The sequence below is a fragment of the Protopterus annectens genome, chromosome 1.part1 (assembly GCF_019279795.1).
Source record: "Protopterus annectens isolate FY-2018-M chromosome 1.part1, PAN1.0, whole genome shotgun sequence".
In the NCBI taxonomy this organism is placed as follows: Eukaryota; Metazoa; Chordata; order Ceratodontiformes; family Protopteridae; genus Protopterus; species Protopterus annectens.
Genome location: NC_056726.1, coordinates 1,885,746,691 through 1,885,772,619, shown reverse-complemented (window position 1 = coordinate 1,885,772,619; position 25,929 = coordinate 1,885,746,691). Strand labels below are relative to the sequence as shown.

Sequence of the window (25,929 nt, the reverse complement as noted above, 5' to 3'; positions counted from 1 at the left end):
ATGCATTAGAAGAGGTCAGAGAAAGTAGAAGGACAGAAGTAGGATGATATTTTGTGGGAGATCTGAGGTGAGTTATAGTATGGTGCATGTTGTTATTAGGGTTAGTATTTAACATTGTATATGATAGCTAGTGAGGTGGGTTAGTGCAGTGAGTACTCAAAAATGGCAGCATATTGGTTAGAAGAATTATTGGTAGTGGTGATAATAGAGCTAAATTAACATTAGTCTGTTTAATGTGAGGGGAGATTAATGGGATAAAAGATGGAGGGAATATTACTAAAGATTCCCATAGATGTATTTCCAGGGAGAGGGTCAGAAAGATTGGATAAAATGCATAGTTATATGGGGTGGAGAAAAGATGTTTCGAATGATGCTAGATATTAGACAGAATAGCAAGACGTGATTTCTAAATAGTAATAAAAGTAGTTTGGGGATGTATAGGGATTGGGTGCCACAAGTGATAGGTAGAGATGGGTAGTATAATGCTGGAGTAAGGTGGGATGGGTGGGAATTGGAGGTAGAGTAGTGGGGTATGTTCATCTTTCAAACAACCTCAGTAGCATATGGGTTCTATGCCTGCACAAACCCACACTGGCAGCTTTTCATGGCTCAGAATTCTCTCCTCTGACTCCCTGTGACTGGGGATTGGCTAAGCCCCTTCTATCGGGGGAAGCATAACCCCTGTCACAGAAAGTCAATTACTCAGTCTTTTAATGCCAGGTGTACGCATCACACAGTTGAATCTCTCCATCAGTCTACATTGGTGGATTACGGTTTTCATACTCAGATAAGATCCTTTTGGGAACTTCCTTCTTCTGCTTTTATTATATACTTTTGATTTCTTTGTTTAATTTAAAAAAAATATATATGTATATATATATATATATATATATATATATATATGTATATATTCTGGGAGTTCTAACTTACTGCTGTGTTATCTGCATGGTTAATAACTGCTTTTAATCAGTTATGTGGCCTTTCTAAAGTGTTTTAAAACTTGTACTGGGAAACTGAAGTCCCGTGGTGTCAGTTGAATATTAGGGGATGCCTCGTGCTTGTAGCTCCTCAATTTAATCCACCTGTTGTTTCTTTCTTTGTGTTGAAGTTCTGAAAGAAAAATATTGCATTTCTTTTTCAATTTTAAAATAAAAACACAGATGGAAACAGCCCCACACGGGAAAATAAAAACAAACTAAGTGTAACACTGTCAAAAACTTTAACTAGTGCCAGGAATAACAGCACAGTAATCTGATGAAGTCTTTAAGGTGCAGACGAAAGTATTTGTTCCTGGCATAGTCAATAAAGCTTTCAACCGGGTTACACTTGGTTTGCTTTTATTTTTTCACTTTTTCTGCATTTATATGATATTCACTACTGATTTAACACTGCCATATTGTTTTTATTACTAAATCACAATTTTACCAGAAAATACTTCATTTGCATTTTCTGTGGAGATTTTGTTTTCATTTCAGACAAGGGAATCTCATTTTAAAAGGTTTATATTTGGTTTAAGAGCATATATTTAATTTTGTGGCACTATTTGGAAAAGTAAATCTTACTTTGTACTGTTGCTGTTTGCTGTTGTTTACTACACACTGTAGGTTGTAGAACAAAGATTATTGTATTTTAAACTATTTTTGACTGTATTTTATGCAGTTTAGCCCTATTTCCTGTGGGGGAGGCATAGTTTATATTTCCTATTATTGCTGCCCTTAGTCATCCTTTAATAATGTAAGTGTATTATTCCGGCTTGTGTTTTTTACCAGACCTGATAGATCCTGATACTGTTGCCCTCCATCAAATCCAGTTGCACATAAAAAGAAAAAAAAATCAGCAAAAACATGCCTCAGCCTACAGCTTTTGAATTTGTTGTTGCCTTAAGCCAGCCCATAGACCACTTAACTTTCCCCCGTAAATCCTTTGATGTGGGCACCCAGCTGTCTGTGGTAAGGGGGTAGGCATATCCTCCAGGACTCTTCCAGTACCTGGTTCAAGTACAGGAGGACCAAACCCTTTAGGTGTAGGAGAGGTCCAAGGTAGGAGACCCCCTGCCAGACATAAAACTCTATCCACAGATATTTTGTCTACTAGTGTAGTTCACAGTAAGAAAAAACAAACTTCACCACAAGGCAGACCCTCAGGTTATTAACAGGCATAGGACTGATGTGGTTTCCTTAGCTAAGGCTGTTTTACAGTCAGCTAATCTCAGAGACTATCTTCTTATTCAGAATGATTAATGGGCAACCTTCTTTATGTATCAGTCTATGGCTGCAGATTTTGATGGGGGCATTGTCCATACATTCTGATTCTTTGGAAGATGAACAGCTTCAAAAACCCAACCAGGTGTTCACGTTTCCATTGATGCTAGCTAGATTGGAGATGCATTTAACTGGTAGAGATCTGGAGGTTCAACAATGAGAGTTTATGGTCTTATTGAGGATGAGGTTCCAAATGTTTTGGCTATTACAGGCCTTAGAATATGTCTGTAAAGCTAAAACCCCGTTGGCTAGTGAACCAGTTCCTAAAAAGGCTATGAGGAAATACAAAGTGTACTCTGATCTTGCAGTTCCCTTTGCTCCTTTGTCAGTTGACCCAGCTCTGGTTTCTCTAGCTCATAACTCTAGCAAGAGGTCCTTGTCTTCTTCTAACCCTACACCCTCAGATAAAATTGGCAAGGAGTTAGAATCTCAGGGAAATAAATGGCTATGTCTAGTAATTTAGTCTTTAGAATTCTAAATTATCTAGACTTTATGTGGAGATTTATTTTGCAATGTGCTTGTAGTGTATACGACTTTGCTGCATCTTTGCTTGCTGAACAAAAGTGTTACATGAATGACATTGTTTCTAATGTGACTCAGGTTTCAAAATCTGCTTTGAGAAGTGACTTGGAAGGTGCAGACACAATTTCTAGAAATGCAGCCACATCTGTTGTATTGAGAAGGTATGCTTGGTTACATAACCAGAATTTTTCTGAGGATTTAAAAAATGAGATTTTAACTACTTCTTTAAGTTCTGATTTGGCATTTGGTCCTGCTGCTGCCTAGATTCTCAAACAATAAGATGATGGAGGTAAATTCATGCATGGGATATCTAGAATGTGTAATTTCCAGACTCTCCCATAACAAGGTAAGTGTGTGGATGAAATCAGTTTCTTATGATCATTTCTGAAAGATGGTGACTACCAACATAACTGTGATGGCAATTCAATAATTTTCTTCAGTGGCTAGCATATGCAGAACAGACTAGAGAGCTGTATCCCAAATTAATTTATTACTGTACTGTCATCTGTTGTGGATAGCCATTTGCACCTCTCATTGTGTCTTATAAATGATATACTATCTGCATCCAGTGCTTTTGTAAGTGAATTACTCTGTGTATCCTCTTGTTTCATATGAGATGTAATGGGCAACTTGTTGGAGCATGGCTCCATGCACAGTGATATTACTACAGTTGTTGTGACCAGGCTCGAATACCAGCAGTGGCACTGGAGAATTCAGGCAGAGAGAGAGAGAGAGAGAGAGTGTGAAGGGGCATGGTCTGCTCTCCTCTCATGGGAAGATGGGAGAGGGTAATGGGAGCTTGGAGAGCACATAGAGAAAGTGGGTTTTCTCCAGTGGAGACCAGGGAAACCACTTTCCATGCTTGAGGTTAGTGCACAGGGCTGCTTGCTTGCAATGTCCTCTGCAAAAGTGAAGCATGGCAAGTGCAAGACAGCCCATTACATACAAGTACCCCTTGAGCATCATAAGTTGGGCAGTCGCACTGATGGTAAGACCAAAAGGAAAAAAAAAACTCAAACCACTCCTAATGGCTGCCTCAGTGACAGCCCCTCCCAGGTGATCCTTAGCCCAGTGATGAGGAACAATGGGCTGATTAGCCAGGAGGGTGGCAACAATCAGAGTAAAAATTTACAAAAAAAATGTGATGAAAGATCAGTGTCGCTTCTTGGACTGTTTCAGAAATGTGTCATTTGTGCTCATTAATGCCCCTTTGACTTTTTCCTCAGTCTGTGTGTTGCAATGCAGTGTTCTTGGATCTTGTTGCTAAGAATCAGGTCAAAAATGACAGGGCATTATTGCAAGCCAAACTATTTCTTAGTGTGCTAATGTTTCATTTTCAGCTGTCTCTTTGATGGAATACATCTCAAGTCTGTAGTTTGTTCTTCATATGCCAACCACTGATGAGAATTCTTGAATTGTAATCATAGTTACAATAGAAGTCACTATCTTTCAGAAATGATGATTGACATCATGTATGGGTTTCTCCCTACCTTCGTATTTTTTTTTTCTATTCACACAACTTCACTTGATAGCTGCTCTACCTGCAACCTGTTGACCTATTTGTTCTACAGAGTGGCAGCTGGACATCTCTGCACTAGGTGAGAATTCTGCAATCCATTCATTCCTGCCTGATAACCAGCTCATCTATTCCCCAGCAGCAAGAGACTGAGGGTAGGGACTGAACCAGCCAGCTTGTTGGTCCTGTAGAATGGCCTGCTCTTGATAACCTATCAGCTCATCTATTCCTCAGCAGCAAGAGGCTGAGGGTAGGAACTGAGCCAGCCAGCTTGTTGGGGTCCTGTAGAATGGCCTGCTCATCCCCAGGTGGAGCAGCCCCCCCCCCCTCAACTCTTGGAAGCTCCCTGATCTCTGCTGCATGCTGTCAGCTGCAGGGAACATGACACCACACACAGAGCCCCCATTTTTCATACATCTGCACCATGACCATTTGTGCTGCACAGGTGCAACACCATGGTGCTCCCACTAGGCTTCGCTCAAGTGCTAAGCTAGAACCACCTGGACAGGAAAGGTGGCAATGAACTCTTCCATGTTTTTTTCCCAGCTCTGTCAGGTACTGGAGCTGATAATCAAACTCTGGTCAGCTGGACTGTAATTATGGCTTTATACCTGTATGCCACCACGGCTTTCTGTCCCATCTTCTTCACCAATTAGAAGTTTGACGGGAACCTTGATTTCTAGAGTAAATGTTTCCACATCCACTTCAGTTTCTCTATTTATTTGAGAGAGAGAGAGAAAGGGAGAGAGCGAGTGCACGTGCACACACACACGTATGCACACACCTGGTGTGATTAATGTACACTGCAGAGGGTAGACCCCTTAGTGGTACTTCTTACACCTGTCTTGGTCTGTTGCCTCTGGAGATGTTACTTTCATTCACAATTCCCACTACTACAATTACATCTCCCATTACCTGTGGCTGTTTGTTAGGGTGGTTGTCCCTTTGGGTAGTACTGCTAGTACTTCATTTGACCTGTGGATATTGATAATGGTAATTGTCTTAGTGGTACTCAAACTCTCACATTAAATGACATATGGCCAATGGTGATGGTGGTCCCTTTGGGTAGTACTACTAATACCCACACTGATTTGACCTGTGGCTATTGAAAGTGGTGATCCTGTTCGTGATGCTTGTACCCTTTCATCGTACGATTTGTGACCACTGGCAATGATCATGGTCTCCCTGGGCAATTGTATTACTAATACCTACGTTCATTTGACCTGAGGTTACTGTTGAAGATAGTCCTTAAGTAATGCTTCGTACAGCTACACTTCTTGTAATCACTGGCCAAGGTGAGGAGGTGGTCCCTTCTGTAATATTTTTATGCCCACCACTTGTGACCAGTGGCAATTGGTGTGGATGATCTCTTTAATAGCAGTACTAAAAGCTTTACTGTGAATTGTTATACCTGTCTACCTAATTCCTTTATGCACTTCATAGGTTCATACTAGGCTATCTGCCCTAGGGCATTTATAAGCCTAGCCAGAGTGTGTGTGGCTTTCACCACCCCTTAGGATGAGAAGACTATACCATTGGTTGCTTTGTGCCTCTGTCCAGCTGTGATACAGAGATGATTCCCGGGTAACCTACCATCTCCCTCCCATCCATGCCAAGTTTCCTCTTGAACAGTCAGTGAGGGCTCTGGGCCTCATGGACTGGGATTCTCTGTTGTTCCATAGTGGGAGTCTCTGGGTGATGAATCTGTCCCTCCAGCACGCCCTATTTATTATATCCGTTGAGAGTTTTTTTAGAGCCAGAGTTTTGGGAGTTTTGGTGGATGAGGAAGAGGAAAAAAAAAAATCCACCAGAGAGCAAGAGACTAAAGTAAAATTTATCTTTGATACTTTGCATTTATAGTAGGCGCCTACTTGTGTGTTATTTTATTTACCCAAGACACTCTACTTTCATTCATTGTGTTATCTGAGTACTGTAGTGAGATAAGAGTTCACAAGATGTATTGATTCACAAGGTTAGACAGCTGTTGACATTCAAAGAAGCAATTATACCTTAATAAAAATGTAAGAAGTTAGTCTGTTCAAATTAAAATATTGTTACTAGCATGTATTTTCTTTAGCAGTACATTTATTTCCCATTTTTGTTACTGGGATGATATACTTGAAAGTAGAATAATGTTATTTGTTAGTTTTGTCAGCTTGTTTTGGCTTTTTCTCCCCTAATATAGCAATGATTTGACTACAGAACAAGCATTATTGCCTTAAGAACCAATACACAAAATAATGCAATTTCAGGTAAGGTCTATTCTGTAGAGACAGAGACATTATCCAATGAAATAGTTTTCATTTGGGGTGTTTTTCAGTATTAAAGAGGATAGACTCTATCTGAACTTGAAAGTGAGTTATTGTGCAAGTATTTTATTGAAAAGATTTTTTTCTATGGTGTTAGCTGCACTGTAATAAAAGAAAATAATTTGCTTTAAGAGTTCTGTTGTGCCATTATCTCCCTAAGGATTAGAAAGGAAGAATTTTCATGCTATATATTTTTGAACATAATTTGCTGCTGCCTTTCTTTAAGAGCTAGACTACACTGTTAATTAAAGCATGATATGAATGTTGATGCTGTGCTGGAATCTGATTTCCACAGAGCTTCTAATTTCTTTTGTACGTAATAAGCTGATACCTGACCTTTTGTAAACTGATTGATTTTTTACCCTGAGCTATAACTGCCAATGTCTCCACCTAAATATTAGAGCTGCTTTAAACTATTCAGCCTCTGGTTACTAGCATTTTCCATTAATTTCAAGTGTTGCTCAAGACCACTGTGAAGCAAATGGGAAGTTAAAACAATTTGGCCTCTACCTTAAACTTTGCTTGCAGTTGTGACCGGCCAAAACATGTCAGTGTCTACAAACAGAAAACAGCCAGTTGCTGTCACTGCATAGTGCAGATTTATATTACAAAACATTTCTAGTTTCACTAGGTCTGCCTCTGTAATTTCATGCCCCGGTAAGTTCACAAATGTGATTAAAACTTCCGAAGCTACATTTTTAATGCATTTTTGCTGAACCCCAGATTTCCTTTCTGGCTTTTGGTTTCAGCCAGTACTAATCATTCTGAGTTCTAAATCCCATTTTAGAAGAGGCTGACAAAACTCATTTCCTGATGGGGACGTCTTTTTTTTCCATCCTGCCATTATAAAAGAAATTCAGCTATGATTGACTGGTACACCTGATGAAAAATCTTCTGTCTTATATTAAGGAACTGATTCATTTTACTTGTACAGTTGCTTCATTATATTATTGAGATCTGCAGTAAAAGTATTTTTAGTTGAATCAGCTTTTTCTACTGGTGCACTTAATTGCCATTCAAGCTGGTCAAAATGGACCATTTATCAGCATAAATGTAATGTAAGCTAATATGTTAGAGCTCTGCTAATATAACAAGCCTGCTTGCTGTATATTTACAGTGTAGGCCAAACCACAAGTGCATTTCATCTCAAGGTGTTTGTGCACTTATTTCTTATCAATATTATTTCTTCACAAGTACTTCAAAAGATATGTTTAGCTGTGCTGGAATGCTTGTACAGACACCTTGGTCCAACTCTGCTGCTAGACTTACATTTTAGGGGGAGGATTGGCAAGGGGAGTGGGTAAGGATGATAGTGACCTGCTATCCTTATAGGTTCATAGGTTCATACTAGGCTATCTGCCCGAGGGCATTTATAAGCCTAGCCCATAGTTTTGTGGCTTACGCCACCCCTTTAGTTTGGAGAAACTATGCCCATTATTTTGCTGTGCCTCTGTCGAGCAGTGACACTGAGGTAACCCCTGGGGTGTATCTGTGATCTCCCATCCATTGATCAAGATTCCTCTTGAACAAGGCCAGCGAGGTGCTCTGCCTCACATAAACCGGGATTTTGTTCCACAGCATAGGGAGTCTTTGGGTGATGAATCTATCCCTCCAGCACGTCCTATTAATAACCGTGTCGAGGTTTAAGTCTCCCGCCCTTGTGGCTCTGAGGGATCTAGATTTTTGAGATGAAGCATGTTCATCAAATCTGGGTTTGACATGGCCTTGTATGTCAGGCATAGGTCACCTCTGAGCAAGCGGTAAGCAACTGAATATAACTGGAGTTCTTTCAGTCGGGCAGCATAAGACAGATTTTTGAGACCCTTTATCCTTTTGGTGAGGAACTTTTGTGGCCTCTCCAGCTGCTGCAAGTGTCGGGTCAGATACATTCCGAATGGGGCATTGTACTCGATCATTGGTCTGATGAGTGATGAGTATAGGGAGACTATGACTTCCCTTGATCTAGATGTGAATCCCTTCATGATAAGGTGGGCAATGTAGAAGGTCTTCCTAACTACTTTTGCAATATGAGTGTCGAATGAAAGGCTACTGTCAACCTGGGTTCCCAGGTCCCTAATAACTTCTTCTGTGATCAGGGGATTGCCACCTATATGGTAGCTAGGGGTAACCTTATTTTTCCCGAAGGGTATGACTATGCATTTCTTGGCATTTAACTTTAGGCCATGGCTCTGGCACCAGTTATCCGTTTCTGTGAGACCCTTCTGAAGGATATCTGTGTCGGATGCGTTTTCAACTACGGCGCCCAGTTTGCAGTCATCTGCAAACTTTGTCAGCCATAACCCTCCTGTGTTTGCTTGTACTTCAGAAAAGTAGATGCCAAACAAGAGTGGGCCCAGGACTGAGCCCTGTGGGACACCACTTGTGACAGGCTTTGAGTCTGACATGGCGCCAGCATCTCTGACCCTGTGGGTTCTGTCACTCAGTCAGTTTGCAACCCATCTTGTAATGTATGGGTTTACATTTAAGTTGATGAGTTTTTCAATGATACCCGAGTGAGGTATTGTATCAAAAGCCTTCGCCAGGTCTAGGTAGGCTGTATGGACTGCCTTTCCCTCGTCAATGGCCTTGGTCCCTGTTTCAAAGCAGTCAACCAAGTTTAAAAGGCATGATCTGCCTTTGACAAAGCCAAACTGGGTTGGATCCAAAGTCTGCAAGTTCCCTATGTCTTTATTTATGAGATCCATTATGATCCTCTCCATGGCTTTGCAGATAAGGCTTGTCAAGCTAATGGGACGGTAATTTCCAGGGTCGGTGGAGGCACCGCCTTTGTGGAGTGGGACCACAGTCGCTGTGCGCCACTCCCTGGGTACGTATCCGGAGGTGAGACTAAGATTAAACAGCTGTCCTAACTGTGGGTTTAATTCCTCGTTGAGTTCATGGAGCACACAGCCGGGGACACCATCAGGTCCCATGGATAATGTGTTCTTTGCCTTGGAGAGAGCAGTTCTCACCTGGGCATTAGAGATGTTTGGGGGGCTACAATCATTTGGTATAGATATCTCTCCTTTAGGGGAGAAGTTTGCACTGAACCTGTCAGCCAGTATGTTGGCAATGTCTGTAGGATCAGTAATCTTCACATCATTTTGAACTAATTCTGAGCATATCTGGGAGTTTCCTCCTAGGTTTCTGACATAGCTAAAGAATGCCTTATGGTTGTCTTTAGAGTCCTTAGCTATTTTTTTCTCAAAATTAGCTTTGGATGATTTTATGAGAGCTCTTAGCTTTTACTTATAGTGATCAGCGGTGTCTTACCTTTTAAGGATTTTGCTCTATCTTGTAGTAGCTTTCTCCCTTTGTTGTAGAGTTTGTTTATGGCTGGGGTCCACCAGACTGGATGCTTGCCTTTGGTACAAAGAGTCTTTGTTTTGCTTGGGATTGCCTGATCCATGCAGCCTGCAGGTGCTGGTAGAAGGCATTTGTAAGTGATTCAGCGGTTTGAGTAATGTTAACCGCCAGCTCAGGGGCCTTAAAGGAGACCACACTAGTCTTTAGAAGTGTGAAGTCGGCTTTCGAGAAGTTCTTTACTGTGGTCTTTTTCATTTCGGGTGGGGCGGGATGAGGACCTCCAGCGAGATTAGTTCGTGATCAGATCTCACCAGTGAGGGGTATACTTCGGCGTTGAACATTGTGCTCCCATGTTCGTGATGATGAGATCAAGTATGTTTTCTCCTCTTGTGGGGATGGTGACTAGTTGTTCCATGGCATTTGAGTTTATGAATTCCAGGAACTTTTGGGCTAGAGTGTTTGGGCTTGAGTAGTGTTCCCAGTCTATATTAGGGTAGTTGAAGTCACCTAGTATGATGGTGTTCGGAGATACATTTATCCCCTCCAGTGTTTTCAGGAAGGCCATATGAGGTTCCTGAGTTTGCGAGGGTGGCCTGTAACATGCTACAAATTGCAGAGCAGTCTTGCCTATGGTTAATTGCACCTGGATGGTTTCCGATCCATCGTGCGATGCCACCAATCTTGAGGTGTGGGTGTCCTCGATGAATATGGATACCCCTCCTCCTTTCTTGGTATTGTCTGGGTTTTGGGGCCGGAACGCATGATATGAGGTAAAACCTGATAGTGCTGGGGTGCTCTCAGGAGCCTTGAACCAGGTTTCTGTCACAGCACAGACATCGATGTTCTCCATACTGAGAAGGGCCTCGAGTGCGTGCATCTTGAGGTTGAGACTTCTGGCATTGAGCAGCATTACCCTTAGTTTTTTTCTTTGTTTTGTTCTAGGGTGGTAGGTTTAGAATTTGAGCCTTGCCTAAAAAGGCACTATGGGGTGGCAAGAGCCTTTGCCAAAATCCGGAATCCCAGGGTGACAAGTGCAAGCCGTCCCTTGCGAAGCAGCGTGGCTTGTCCAGCATGTCATCCCAGGCAGACAGACATTGGATCCCCTTTGAATGACACCAGAGTTTAAGCCAATTGTTAAAGCTGATCATCTTATCTCTGTATTGTGGCATCATTCTTGGTGAAGGTAGGATACTGCTCAAGGTCAGGGTCATACCTGCTTGGGCTACATAATCAGAGAGCTCCTCTATGTCTCTTTTCATGTAGTCCAAGGAGGTACGCCTCAGGTCGTTAACACCAGCGTGGACAATGATTGAGTCGTACTTGTACCTGCTGTTGAGAGACCTGAGTGCATGCGTTATGTGGCGGATTCTAGCACCCGACAGGCAGCTTACTGTGACCTTCTCCTTACTCAGTCTGGTGAGCGGGACGCCAGTGTGTCTGACTATGGAGTCACCAATGACTAGTGTGTCTGGCATTGTGTTTGGCCTTAAGGGCTGTGACTGCTTGACACTCTGACTGTGTGGTCTATGTGTTGCAGGTGTTGTGTTCTGAGGTGGTAGTTGTTTGGGTGTCTGCTTTGGTGGCCTCTGCTGTTTTGGTAGATTTTTGATCAGAGCCTCCGAGTATGTCTTTGTGTGTTTATGTGTAAGATTTGAGGTTGTGATGGTATTATGTGAGACTGGGTCTATAGTGTGTGTGGTTACCTTCTCCTCCTGTCTGGTCATGCCAGTCCTATGTTGAGAGAGCTCAGCCTCCAGTTTGGCCGTATAGTTGCATCTCTCGCATGTATTTGTGTTTTGTGGGAGGAGGAGAGGGTTGTTCAGGTACATGAGGCAATTGTAACATTGCCTCAATATTCCCAGGTTCACCAGCTGAGCAGGAGAGGACATTAGCAACTGATCCCTCGACATGCTAGAAGGAATAGACAGAAAAACTTAAGAAAAGGTTTTGGGGGATGTGGGTGACCGAGAAATGGGGTTTGCTTTTTTGGGGGTACTTTCTATAACAAGAGTGCTGTATCGAGGTGATAAGTACTGTAGGAGCAAGTGCTTCGCTATACAGATAGAGAATAGACTACTTGGGAGTCAAGTAGAGATAATTTATAGTTGTAGGATACACTAAATAGAACAGTAGTATACTTTGAGGATGGTAGTTTTAAGGGAAAATTTGAAGAGTGGACTTTAGGTAGCCCTAATAGTTTAAATCTGATTAACCGGCGCTGCCCTAGTGTGCAACGGTAGCAGCTCCGCGCTAACGCGTGCTTTATAGCAGGGGGCTGGAAAAAACAGGAAATGACCCAAAATGGCCGACAAATTACTAGTTGCTGCTTCTAACCACTCCTCTGAGGACAAACAAGCAGCTCAGTACTCCCCACTCCCACTGGTGAGTAAAGAAACTACCTCTGGCCACACAAGAAAATGGAGGAACACAGAAACCAAATACAAAGCCCAGGGATCAGCAAAATCTGATCACTGGAACAACTAGCCAGGAAAGTTTAGGAAAGGAGAAATATTTTTTTTTTTTGTTTTTTTTGCAAACAGACAGAAAAAAAAATGCAGTAAATGCTTTGTTTTCGACTAAATTGCTATCAAAGGCTGGTACACTTGAGTGTATTAGCCTGTTTGTTACTTTTAAGCAATACTTTAGCCCACAAGTGCAATCAACAATATAAGCTCACAAAAACAGGAAAATAAGGTAATAAAACAGTAATATAGGCACAAACAGTAGTCGAAAAGCTCAAAAGATCGGAAAATGCAAACTAAAAAGTTTAAAAAATACTTATGATCAAGAAAGTTGCTTTTTCTGCTCTCTGCTGGCTTTGGAACTCTGCAGGGGACCACGAGGAGCTATGCCTAGTTCTCTAATGCCAGAAAAGCCTGCCAAAGCGTGCTTTATAGCAGCTTTTCAGGATAAAAAGAGGATGGCTGCTGGGCTTTTGTAACTGCAGGTGCTATAATTTTTGGTAATGTGCTAGAACTGAGAAAGTACATCAGGACACTTTGAGGTATATCATAAAATGGTTATGTAACAATATGTACCATGGCATTTTCAGTCTGTATAAACCAAATGGCCCAAAACCTATTCAGACTCCAGCTTGTCTGATCTAGGGTACCGTCTAAAGGTTTAATTTCCCTGAAAATAGAGCCTTATCTGGTAGGCATTCATTTGGTGGTGATATTTATAACCGAGATCCTGTTTGGCTGGTCGTGTTTATTTTCCACATGAGGTTTTGTCATGTCATAAAGTAGATGCATGCAGTCTTTTAGAGACAGAGGGAGTTCAACACATCAAACCTAGGTTCTTTTACTCCCAATTATTAGATAATCCACAAGAAGTACCATAACACATCTTGCTGGAATTGATTGTGATGGTGACACCTCATTTATCCAAGTCGGAGTAGGAAATATGTTTTAGACTAGTGAGAGACAATACTTGACCTTCTTTAGCCAGATTTTCTTTTGCTAAAATACTAAACCCGTGACACTGTCTTCCTAAAAGTCTGTATCTCCTGATGGAGAGCGATTTGTGTTGGCATTGTGGGTCAATGGGTGTAGATTAAATTCACATGACTTGGTCATGCCTTTGAGCCCATAAAATCTGGGACACCGTTATTGAGAATACATAGTGGACTTTGAGAGTGCCTACCCTGAATAAACTGAATTTGAAGTTTTGGCTTTTTAGCCTTTTCATTCAAAGAAGTTAGACTCTACAGCTAAATCCTGGGTGAGAACTGTCATGGCTGCTCTTATTTCACTCCCCTACTACCATTAAACAACACTGGAGGGGCGGGTTTATCAATTTCAGACTTTAGTATACAGACTTAAAGCATGCTGCAAATATGAATGAATGTCGATGTAGTAGAGTGTTTCTGTGACATGATTTACGATACAGCCCTGTGTTCACCATCCCATTAACTAACTTTTCCACATAAATGTCCAGGAATGATACACAATTAGAAGAATTTGTTAGCGAAATGAATTTGGCTACTGAGTTTTTGAAATTTACTGTTGAATGGTCTGATACCAGGATATCATTCCTGGACATTTATACATGTAAATATTAAACACAGGGCTGTATCGTAAATCATGTCACAGAAACACTCTACTACATCGACACAGCATGCATCCAGGATATGTGTATAGTAACATTATCCGTGGACAAGCCATGCGTGTTTCGAGATACACTCCATTGGATTCTGTATATAGGGAGGGTATCAGTGAATTAGGGAATAGGTTGAGAGAACGTTGCTACAGCTCAATAGATCTTGCTTCTGGGATGGAGGGCATTACTGACCTCAGAACCACCAAAGCTAAGCCATATTTTTCCAGTGGAGCTCGTGTTCGATATCAAGTTGATACTGATGACATTGATGAACGCATCAACATGCCTGGGTTCACCCAGCAGGCCATCTTTCCAGTATATTATACGAAAAATGTAGGTTCCATTAAAGATGTTTTTATCAAACATTGGCATGTTCTATCAGTGGACCCCAAGATTAGGGAAATCACTGGAGATGGACCCAGGTTTGTTTACAGAAATAAGAAGAACCTTAAGAAGCTCTTATGTTATCCGAAGACCACATCTTCAGATGTGGGCATTGGCCCACCTTATTCCACACCATGCAATAGTTGCAATTTTTGTTCTTACATTTTAATGAATCCCATTTTTGTACATCCATTAGGGCTTGGTGACTATACAATACGTGCATGTGGAAATTGTATGTCCAAGGATGTGGTATACATGGCATCCTGTGATGGATGCTCAGCAATTTACATTGGCATGACGAATCGATGCCTTAGGGATCGGATTCGTGAACATGTGTACCACATCAGGAAAGGCAACCTTTTCAATGCACTTGCCAAGCATGTTTTGGATAGAGGAGAAGGTCATTGCTTTAGGTTTAGAATATTAGAACAGATCCTAAGGTCTCATAGAAGGGGGGATGTTGAAACATACACAGAAGCCAGAGAGACGCACTGGATTATTAAGTTTAGATCTGACATGTTCCCTGGGCTCAATGGGAAAGTTCCCTTGCGTCCTCTTCTAAAGATGAGGAGGCTAGGATACAAGAAATGAAGTTTTTGTGATCACATATTTACGTGCCAGCACCCCCTTTTTACATGCACAGTATTATTATGTTTTATTTATAGTTTTTATTAATATGTTTTTTATATATATTATCAATCATTGAGGCATCAGTATGAGATATATATTAATTCTATAATGGCATCTGTAATGAGTATGTCTTCAGTTGAACTTTGATGTTTTTAGCATTGTCCAAATACCTTTTAGCATTTCTATTGCTTTCATGTATTTTTACATGGATACATATAGCTTGAAGAATTGTTCTTCCCGCTCTTTTGTGTATTTAAATGATAGACCACAGTGTCATTGTTTGTATCAAGGTCTGAAGAAGCTATTTAGCGAAAGCGCTAACCTTTGCTGCAATAAACAAAATTTTTTAACCTACACTTGGATTTTACTGGGCTGCAATTTATGGACTCTGAATCATTCAGTATATGGGACTCATTATCTACGTATTTTTCCCCTTCATTGCTTTGCTCTTTTGTGGTATGTTTAATGTATAGGTGTAACAAAGTTCATGTTCTATTTTTTTTTTTTTTTTGTGTACATAAGTTTAGATCCTTATGAGGTGAATACTGTTTTTATGTGCTTCTCATGTTGTCGAGGTTTTGTGTGAGTTGCATACGAATATAAAGCTGAAGCTACGTAAAAAAAAAAAAAAACAATGCTTTGTTCTCAGAACGTATGCAGCTATGATCCCCATAAAACAGAGTTTGAAGCCAGTTTTTTAAACATCTTTATTAAACATAACATTTTTAAAAAGTGGCATAGGCACTTAGGCACACACAGAGAAATAGAAAAGAAAACAAACCATAATAACGTTCTTTGTTATTTTCATGTTTTCTTTATGTAGTGTACATACTTTTTAACAATTTTCATTCAGTCCAACATTACATACATTTCCCAAGTCCTGCCTTCTCTTAAATTGTACTCTTTTCCTGAACATTATTCTGCATGTTTTTTTCCAAAAAATCCATTTAGGTCTCTGTAATTTGTTCTTTCCCTTTTCTAAATATCTCACCTATAATTCTTTTATCTCTTGTACAATATTTATACTTCATTTACAATTGGTTTATATTTTAATTTCCATTGTATACTAATTGCCTTTTGGCCAGAAATAGCATTAAACTTAGTATAGTCTTGCATCCAGCTCTAACGAATCATTTCCTGAATTACAACCATTTGTTTCTCAAACATTTCTGCCAAAGTACTCTGTAAGGATTTTTTAAAATCTGCCAACTCATTGCATTCCCCCAAAAACATATTCCCAATTATCTATCTTTTCCCCCATCACACTACCAGCATATGCTGGCTACCTGAGGAAAAATTCTCTGAAGTCTGCTTGAGGTGTAGAAACTACCTACTTAAAAACTTCCAAGCACAGATCATAAACTTTCTGGACTTTGCATACTTGGAAGCTGCAAAGATGTCCTCCCATTGTCCCTTTGTATCTTCCCTTTCTTTCTATTCCCAGTCTAGTTTTATCTAACTTCCTCTAATTGATTCATGCAATATTTTATTTACTTACTAATTATCCCTTTTTTTTATGTTCATAGGTAAATACTAGGCTAGCTGCCCATGCAGACAATTTTCCTTTTTCTAATTGAATTAATCAATCCCATTTGTTGTTAGATTGGCCTTACAATCTCATGGTTGATAATTATGTACGACCCGTAATGAGAATAATTGAGATCATACCATAGGTAATTTGAGGGAACCCACTCATAGGATAAAGCATTTACGAACTACCTCTGTCTATTAGTAGTACAGGGGCAATTCCTGGGGTAAAATTTCTGTTTCCCATCTATAGATCATGAGAATAATTGAGATCATACCATAGGTAATTTGAGGGGACCCACTCATGGGATAAAGCATTTAGGAACTGCTTCTGTCCATTAGTAGTACAGGGGCAATTCCTGGGGTAAAATTTCTGTTTCCCATCTATAGATCCAAGTTGCTGTTTAATATGGACAGAGATAAACTTTGTTTTATGTGGATGGGAAGTCTGTTCCGGAGCAGCAGTATCTTCTTTGAAATATACCTGCCCCCCCAAGCCATTCTGTTGATGGTACAGAAGAGGTTTAGATCCCTAGATGAGTATTTCTGATTCCATTTGACTTGCTGATGTGCAGTAGGTCACCTGTTACGAGTCTGTAGGATACCGAGTATAGTAACAGGACTGAGTCTGTCCATGTAGGATATGTTATTTAGGCCTTGTATCCTTTCAGAAAAGTATCACTTTAGGCATTCCAGTTGTTGCACGTCTGTTTAAAATCATTGCAATTTGATTTGGGTATCTGGGGGTAACGTAAAGGTTCTTCTTCCTGAAATCCCTTTCTTGGCAGTTTTTCCATGATTTGTAGTTCCTGTGCTTAAGCATGTTTGCCTGTCACTGGTATGTGCCACAGCATCATTTCTTCAGTTTATGAAGGTGTCCAGCCTCATGCTTTCCACTTGTTTTCTTACCTCCCCAGTATTATTAAATCCCATCTTTGATGCAGACAAAGCGTAGACCTAGGATAGCCTATGATCATTAGCCAGGATCTACACAGGTGCTACTTCTGTTATGAGGAGCATGAATTGATTGCATCTTCACCACATATGGCAGCACATTAGCCTAGTCAGTTATAGCAGATTAAAGGGAAACTTTAAAAGTCTCAATTAATTATGGCATTGTCTTGCTTCTCCTTGCACTGTGGGTTATTCTTTCTTTGTGTAGTGCAGTTGTGTTGTCCCGCCAAGGCTGGCTGTTTGACAGCAGTGCAGGGAAATCTGAAGTCCCTAGCTGTAGAACAGATAGATAGTAATGACTTGTGTCCTGCCTCTATCACCTGTTCAGATGACATATTAGCGAGTACTTCCAGCTGGTCATGTCCTGCATGAACTAGTTAGTAGTCCGTCTTCCTTCTCAAGCAATCCGATAATGATCCTTTAGCTCACAGAATGGATGATTAGTTGTATATGCCCAAAGTGAATGGATTGCCTTGCTGTGAAAGCATTCTTAGGCAGACTCGTACATCGTCACTTCATCCCAGCATAAGGCACAGAAATCCCAGCACCTTGCCACCAAATACTGGAGTACAACACTTTGCATGGGTTTGCTAGTAGGATGTTCTGTGTTGTACTAAACCCTAGAGCATTCATCTGCCTATGTCACCTGTTCCAGGTCCAGTTCTTCTCACTGGATTGGGCACAGAAGCTTACTTAGATCCCTGTTTCAGTTGTCAAGGAGCCTCTGGAAAAAAAACTCTTAATACTGCCTCTTCTGTATGGTTTCATGCAGCCTTGCTCAGTTTTGCTTCTGCTAATACAGTGACTAACACAGAAACATTTCTACACCTGATGATGTGGCTGAGACTGTCTTCCTTCATGTATGACCTCTACCAGACTATTCTGGCTAGCCCTTTCCACAGTAAGATCAGAAGAGGAGAAGTGCTTTATCCACAATATGTGCGATTACCTTAGCATGTACTTGGACCTCAGTAACTTTGTTTTCCTCAAATACCAACCCAGACCTCCTTGTAAACAGAGGAGTCCTCCCAAGTGTCAGGCAGTTTTTCCACCTCTTATGCCTCCTGTTATGTATACCAAGAGGCAGACTTCATAGGGGGCACCGCATTACTTCTGACTATATTCCAGAACTGCTTGTGGGAGACCAGTTATCTGAGTTTACCTTAGCTTAAAGGGCTAATACTAAGGAATTAGAGCTGGTCAGAACATGATGTCCTTCAAGGATGCAACTGCAGTCCTGACATATGGGTTGTCCTGCCTCAGGCAGTCCTTCAGTCGGCCGGATTCCAAAGTCTGGGTCCGGCGTCGGCTGATGTTGCCCTTTCCCCGACGTCAGAGCGCCTGGGGTATAAAAGCGTCAACCGATGCCATCTTCTTCAGTCTTTCTTGCCGCGTGGCGCCCGAAGCAGAAGCAGTTCGCAAGTGCCGGTCGACCAGCTCCTGTGTTTTCAGCTACTGAAAAAGCTAAGTACCCCGTTGGGGACCTTTTCTTGCCTCAGCCGATGTCAGATCAAAGTGAAAAAGTTAATAATTGTTTAACTTGTGGGAAACAAATACCTCATAAGGATTTCCACTCTTACTGCTTTACCCTGCCTAGGCCCAGAACACAACGTCTCGGCCTGTGCAGCTTGTGCCTCTTTCAATAAACGCACTCTTAGGCGTCGGTCAGAGTTTGCACAGGATTATTTTGGGGATGATTTCTGTTATATCATGCCGTCGGAGCTTCTGACAACACATTTACCTAAAAAACGGAAGGATAAGGACCGACACCCGCGGTCCGCGGTCTCAGCCGACACCACGCTTAGGCCTACCGCGAGTGTCTCGGTCTCTTATGAGCCGGTTTCACAACCGCTACAGACCGACGACACCGCCCCACCGGTTACTTCGGTACCAGAGGCCAGCTCGGTGCCGGTTTCTGTTCTCCCCTCTGAGACCGTAGCCCAGGATATTTCTGACACCATTTCTGTTGATAAGACTACTCCAGCACGCGGGGCTGCCAGGCCTCCAGTGTCTATGTCCATTAAGGCCTACACACGTGCTAAGGCTGCCAAACAGGCTAAGTCTCTTCCTCCAAGATCTGTTACTCTGGGATCCACTTCTGGTTCTCAAATTTTAAGTTTAGCTGAGGACCTTATTTCTTTAATTAGGGGTTCTCAGCCACATCCAGATAGAGGCTCTCAACCGCCTTCTGTCAAGAGGCCTAGGGTTGAGCAGGTAGACCCCCAGTCCTCTGATGAGGCCTCAGGTGATTCTGCACATTCAGACTACCAGGAGGAGGCCTTCCCGCCCTACGAGGATTCTGATGTGGAGGAATCCATTCCCTCTGCTTCTCCTCCTGAGGAGTTTTCCTTTGGGGAAACGCTTCATTCCATGAGGGAACACTTCAAATGGCAGGGCCAAGAATACTCAGATTCTAGGAAAAGGTTAAGGGAATTTTTAAAGCTACCTCAGCATAGACCCTTAGCTATTCCTCCAGTTTTAAATGTTTTAGATGATGTGTACTTAGAATCTAGTATTTCCCCTGACTCCCTCCCCCCTGCTCCTGTCAAGCCAGACAGGTACTACAGGGTCCCAGACACACATCAATTTCTGTACTAGGGCCATACTGCTGACCCTGAAACTATTTCTCAGGGGCCTAAAGGGGTTTCCTCCACTACTGCTAAGAATCCACTTCCTTCGGAAAGAGATTCTAGGGCTTTAGAAAGGTGGGGCAAGAAAGTATATACATCTTCCACCCTTTCTATGCGAGCATTAAATTGTCAATTTCATATGATTCAGTATCAGGAATACATGTTGGATGACTTGCAAAAGAAATTGGCTTCCCCTGAACCATTAGATAGAAAGGGGTTACAGGAATTGGTTCATAATACGCAGCAGGTTAGCAACCATTTCCTTCAGTGTGGATATGATGCATTGGAAGCTTCATGTAGAGCAGCAATGACAGGTGCGGTCATACAGACATGCTTGGTTAAAGGAACAAACATTGCCAGACCATGTGAAAATTAAGCTTTTGGATGCACCACTAGAGAAACATAAGCTATTTGGTGCTACTGCACAAGAGGTTTTAAAGAAAATAGAGGAAAAGGCAAAATCAGTGCAAACAGTCAAAGATTTCCTCCAGGTACAGCCTCCAAGATTCAGCAGGAATTGGCCTTCTAAGCATTGGTCCTTTCCAGACACAGACAAATTTCAAAGAGGCAAAAACAGATGTGGCAGAGGTAGCGGGCAAACTCGAGGCTCCTACAGAGGACATCAGTGGCAGCCTCCGAACCAGAGAGGTGGGGCAGGACCTTCCACTGCTCCGCAGGGACAATCTCAATGACTTGACTTTGACTCCGCCAACCAGGGCTCAATTAGAAGCACCTTTGGGCGGAAAATTATCTTTATTCTCACAAAATTGGCACAATATTACAAAGGACAAATGGATACTGGACATAATAGACAAAGGATACAGATTCCATTTTCATACACTACCAACAAGACATGGCAGGCCAAACCTGCCACCAAATCAAAGGGCAGAGGCACTCAAACAAATAACAAACCTACTTCAAATAAGAGCAATAGAAAAGGTTCCTTCTGCAGAACAAGGCCAAGGATTTTATTCAAGACTTTTCCTTGTTCCAAGAAAAGAAAACCAATGGAGACCCATTCTGGACTTGTCCGCACTGAATACTTACCTTATTGTGCCAAAATTCAAAATGCTGACTTTATGCTGACTTTACAGCAACTCCTTCCCATGCTAGGCAAGGGGTCTTGGCTGGTAACTCTGGACCTCAAGGAGGCATACCTGCATGTCCCAATCAGACAAAGTTGCAGAAGATACCTCAGATTTCTTGCAGGCTCAGAGCATTATCAATTCTCAGCATTGCCCTTTGGCTTATCTACTGCGCCCAGAGTGTTCACGAAATGCCTGGCATCAGTAATTGCACATTGCAGACATCAGGGGATACAAATATACCCTTACCTGGACGACTGCCTTATACAAGCGGACAGCCAACAAGCCTTGTTAAAAAACTTGGACTATGTCATTCACCTACTGCAGGCCTTGGGATACACAGTCAATATTCAGAAATCAAGTCTCGTGCCATCCCAGCAAATACCTTTCCTGGGTGCCACACTGGACACAAACACCCAGATGGCGTTTCTGACAAAAGAAAAACAAAAACAATTACCAGAATACTTCAGAAAATTGGCAACACTCACCCAGATGACTGCAAGGAAAATCCTGCAGGCCCTGGGTTTCATGGCATCTTGCATTCTTCTGATTCCACATGCAAGGCTGCATATGAGGAAACTACAATGGTATCTAAAAAGTCTATGGTCTCAACACAGCCACAGCCTGGAAGCATTGATCCTACTCATTCCATGCCTTCAAAAGGAATTTCTGTGGTGGGCTCAAGCAAGCCAGATAAACAAAGGTCTGCCTTTCAACAAGCCTCATACAAGTCAAACCATAACAACAGACGCCTCAGACCATGGATGGGGGGGGTGCACATGGAGGGCAGATGCATTCAAGGACAATGGACACAAATAGAAAAGCACCTGCACATCAACCAAAAAGAAATGCTGGCAGTGATACATGCAATCAAGGCCTTCGAAAAGTTCATGCATCAGGGCCACCTACTAATAAAGACAGACAATACCACAGTTATGTGGTACATAAACAAGCAAGGAGGTACCCATTCCTACCCTCTTTGCAGACTGGCAATGAATCTCTGGGATATTTTCCTACAATTGAAAATAGAGCTACAATCCCAGTTTGTACCAGGGAAGGACAATGTTCTGGCGGACAGCCTAAGCAGAAACATCATGGATCCACACGAATGGATGTTGCATCCAGACATTTTCTTACAAATAACTCAAGCATGGGGAAGGCCGGATATAGATCTTTTTGCCTCCCACCTAAATCACCATCCAAAAAAGTTTTGCACAAGGACATACCATCCTCAAGCATGGAAGGTGGACGCTCTCTCCTTCAATTGGAACTCTCTAACACTATATGCCTTCCCACCTCTTCCTTTGATGACCAAGGTGTTACTAAAGATCAAGACAGAGCAACCGAAAGTCATACTGATAGCGCCAGACTGGCCAAGACAACACTGGTACCCACTGCTACGGAGCTTGACACACACCAATCCGTGGCTCCTTCCTCAATGGCCACTTCTTCTGACACAGCACAATTACAGGACACTACACCATAGCTTGAAAACATTAAAGCTGATAGCTTGGAAGATTCCATGACTATTCCTCAGGATACACTTTCCAAAAGGGTAAAAGATATTATCCTGGAGGTGCGCAGACCTTCCACTAGAAAAACATACTCGGCAAAATGGAAGAGATTTCTTATCTGGAACAGCAAAAAGGGTCAAGACCCATCAGTGATGAGCATTCCACAGATCCTAGAATATTTGGCTGAAATGCTCCACAATGGCCTTTCATATTCTTCCATAAAAATACATGCTTCAGCAATATCTGCCAAATATAACACTGATCCGCCTGTATTTTCTCACCCATTGCTAAGACAGTTTCTGAGAGGTATAAAGAACATCAACCCTCCAAGGAAACCACCAGTGCTTGCATGGGACCTCAACTTCATGCTGGAAAAATTAACTCTTCCTCCCTTTGAACCAGCATCATCTTCAGAGTTGCAATTTCTGTCTTGGAAGACAGCTTTCCTTCTGGCAGTAACCTCAGCAAGAAGAGTCTCTGAGCTACAGGCCCTTATGGCAATACAACCATTTCTCATTTTTCATCAGGACAGAGTTTCTTTGAGAACCAATCCGTCATTCCTGCCAAAGGTGGTATCCAGGGTGTCCCTGAATCAAGCTATTCACCTGCCTACCTTCTTTCCCAATCCTCAAAATAAAGGAGAGAGACTTCTACACACCTTGGACATACACAGACAGTTGCACTACTACTTGGACAGAACAAAGTCTTTCAGAAAATCTGACCAGCTTTTTGTAGCTTTCGCTGCTGGATTGCAGGGAAAAGCAATTTCCAAACAGACAATTTCTAAATGGATTGGAAATTGCATTCGATTCTGCTACTCTTTTCATGGAAAAACTGTGCCAGCTGACATCAGGCCACATTCCACCAGAGCTACAGCCACCTCCACAGCCTTTTAAGAGGAGTGGCAACAAAGGACATTTTAGAAGCTGCTACATGGAGCTCCGTGCATACATTTTCCAAACATTACAACCTGCCTTTATATTCCAGATCCAGAGCAGGGTTTGCTTCTGCAGTCCTGCAGGGCATTTTAGCTACACCATCTTTGTCTTAGTGCCTACCACCCCCAGGTTGGCTATGGTATTCAACCCATATGTCAGGACTGCAGTTGCATCCTTGAAGGACATAGTACAGTTTTGTACCTACCATAAATGTAGATGTCCGATAGGTATGCAACTGCAGTCAGGTTTTCCCTCCCACCTACCCCTCTGTGGTATTCTTTTGGGTTTCTACCCCTCATTTTAGCTACCTGGGGTAATCTTTTATTGTGTATTTGTTTTTATGTTGTTGTACTTGTCTGGAATTTTTTTTCTCTATTTTTAAAATTTAGCCTTCCTTAGAGGGCACCTGGCATCTGGGGCAAGAAACACTGAAGAAGATGGCGTCGGCTGACGCTTTTATACCCCATGCGCTCTGACGTCGGGGAAAGGGCGACATCAGCCGACGCCGGGCCCAGACTTTGGAATCCGACCGACCGAAGGGCTGCCTGAGGCAGGACAACCCATATGTCAGGACTGCAGTTGCATACCTATCGGACATCTACATTTATGGTAGGTACAAAACTGTACTTTAAAACATCTTACCTAGTGTCAAAGCTCCTCTGAGGAAACATTTTGCCTACATTTCAAGGGGATATTTGAAATCATTCCAGCCCCATAAAAAAAAAAGCTGTCTTTACTCTCAATTCACCCTCATTCTGAAGAGGACTGTGAGTTTCTGACCCATCAAAACATCAGAGATGTCAGTAATACATGTATCATTTCAAGTTTCAGATATCCATTGCATGCAGTTATAATGGACACCTCTCTGACTGTCTCTTGGTCCATCTGCATCTGTTCTGTTTCAGAACAAGTCAGTAGCCTGTATGTGAAGTCATTCCATGTAGAATTGCTAAAACTAAGGGCTACTTTTCTTGTTCCTCAAGTTTTGGAGTGAGAGAGCTCAAGAAGGAATTTGGTAAGATGGTGTAGCTCCATGGCATAAGCATGTAGGCTAGAATCAAAGATGAGATGATTCTGAAAGTCAAATTTTAAAATCCCAAAGTAGCTTCAGGTTCAAAATAGTGTATGAAGAGAAGATAGAGTTTACTTTATGCTATTTAGCATTAAGCTGCAGAAAACAATCACTCTGCAGCATAATACATAAGTTGTTTGATCTTGTATAGGACTACAAAATAGATATGAAAAACTGGAAGTATCACTAATGTTTTGTGACATTTTGCAGTTCCATCATATATGTGATTACAAAGTAAATTCTAGAAGTCTAAATATAAATTATATTCTGCAAACTGAATTATTTCCTGTTTAGTAGGGGACTGTGCTCCTGTATTCTGTGTAGCTAGTTTTGCTGCTAGAGGTTTGGTGTTTGATTATGTCCAATACTCATATTCAGTTAGTGACCTAGGAGCGCACTGCACCACACCCACCATGACAGAGGAAGGCTGTTAACAGCATCAAAAGGTGGTCTGACCACCTGATGAATGACAACTTCACAACTGTAGTTCTCAGCTTTCAGTATTCACTCAAGGTGTCATTCAGTGTGAGAGTAGGAAGGAACAAATGGACCCACAGGGAACATGCATAACTCTCATCTACTATGATGTAGACATAGTGCTATTGATTTTGGCCATCAAATTTGGCCTTGCCCCTCATAGATTTATGATGCTCCTCATAATGTCAGACCTCTTTATAGGTCAATAATTTATTAGAAACATAAACTAGCTTTGTGGGGTCTAGTTTATAAAGATCTTCTGTTTTTGCTCCTCTTTTTTACTCTTTGCTATGATTTTTAAAGGCCAATACTGTGATTTTTAATGCTCAGAAGTTGAGAGGCATGGTAACAAGGCAAGATGGCTGGGGGACTTAAGGCCCAAAAATTATTAAAATACACACACACACGTTTGTGTATATATATATTTGTATATATGTGTGTATATTTATAGGAGTATAATGTACTTTTTAACTCTGATGTCACAACATAGCACTGTAGAAAGTGCGATACTAGTTTGCAGTAAAACTACGTATGCCTCAAAATGCATTAGTAGTAAGGAATGAATGGGTCTTGCCTATGCAAGAATGACTAGGTTTGTATAAATTTAAATAATGTGTCAGCTTATGTAATTTATATTTTCAGTCTGCCACCATAGCACTACATTGCTGTACAACATACAAGTTCATAAATAATCTGTATGAGT

General features: G+C 41.7%; 1 protein-coding gene across 3 annotated transcripts in view; it reads left to right on the top strand.

Annotated features, from left to right (window-relative positions):
• Nucleotides 1–25,929, top strand: part of MECR (mitochondrial trans-2-enoyl-CoA reductase) — a 638,102-nt gene that overhangs the window by 473,717 nt on the left and 138,456 nt on the right. Inside the window, exon 10 of one of the 3 annotated variants that reach the window (XM_044085063.1) lies at nt 6,485–6,536. The exons of the other annotated variants lie outside the window; for them this stretch is intronic. Within the exon in view, the coding sequence (XP_043940998.1) occupies nt 6,485–6,495 (11 nt within the window). The 3' untranslated portion in view covers nt 6,496–6,536. Of the gene's footprint in view, nt 1–6,484; nt 6,537–25,929 lie in introns of those variants that run through there. 3 annotated transcript variants of the gene reach the window in all.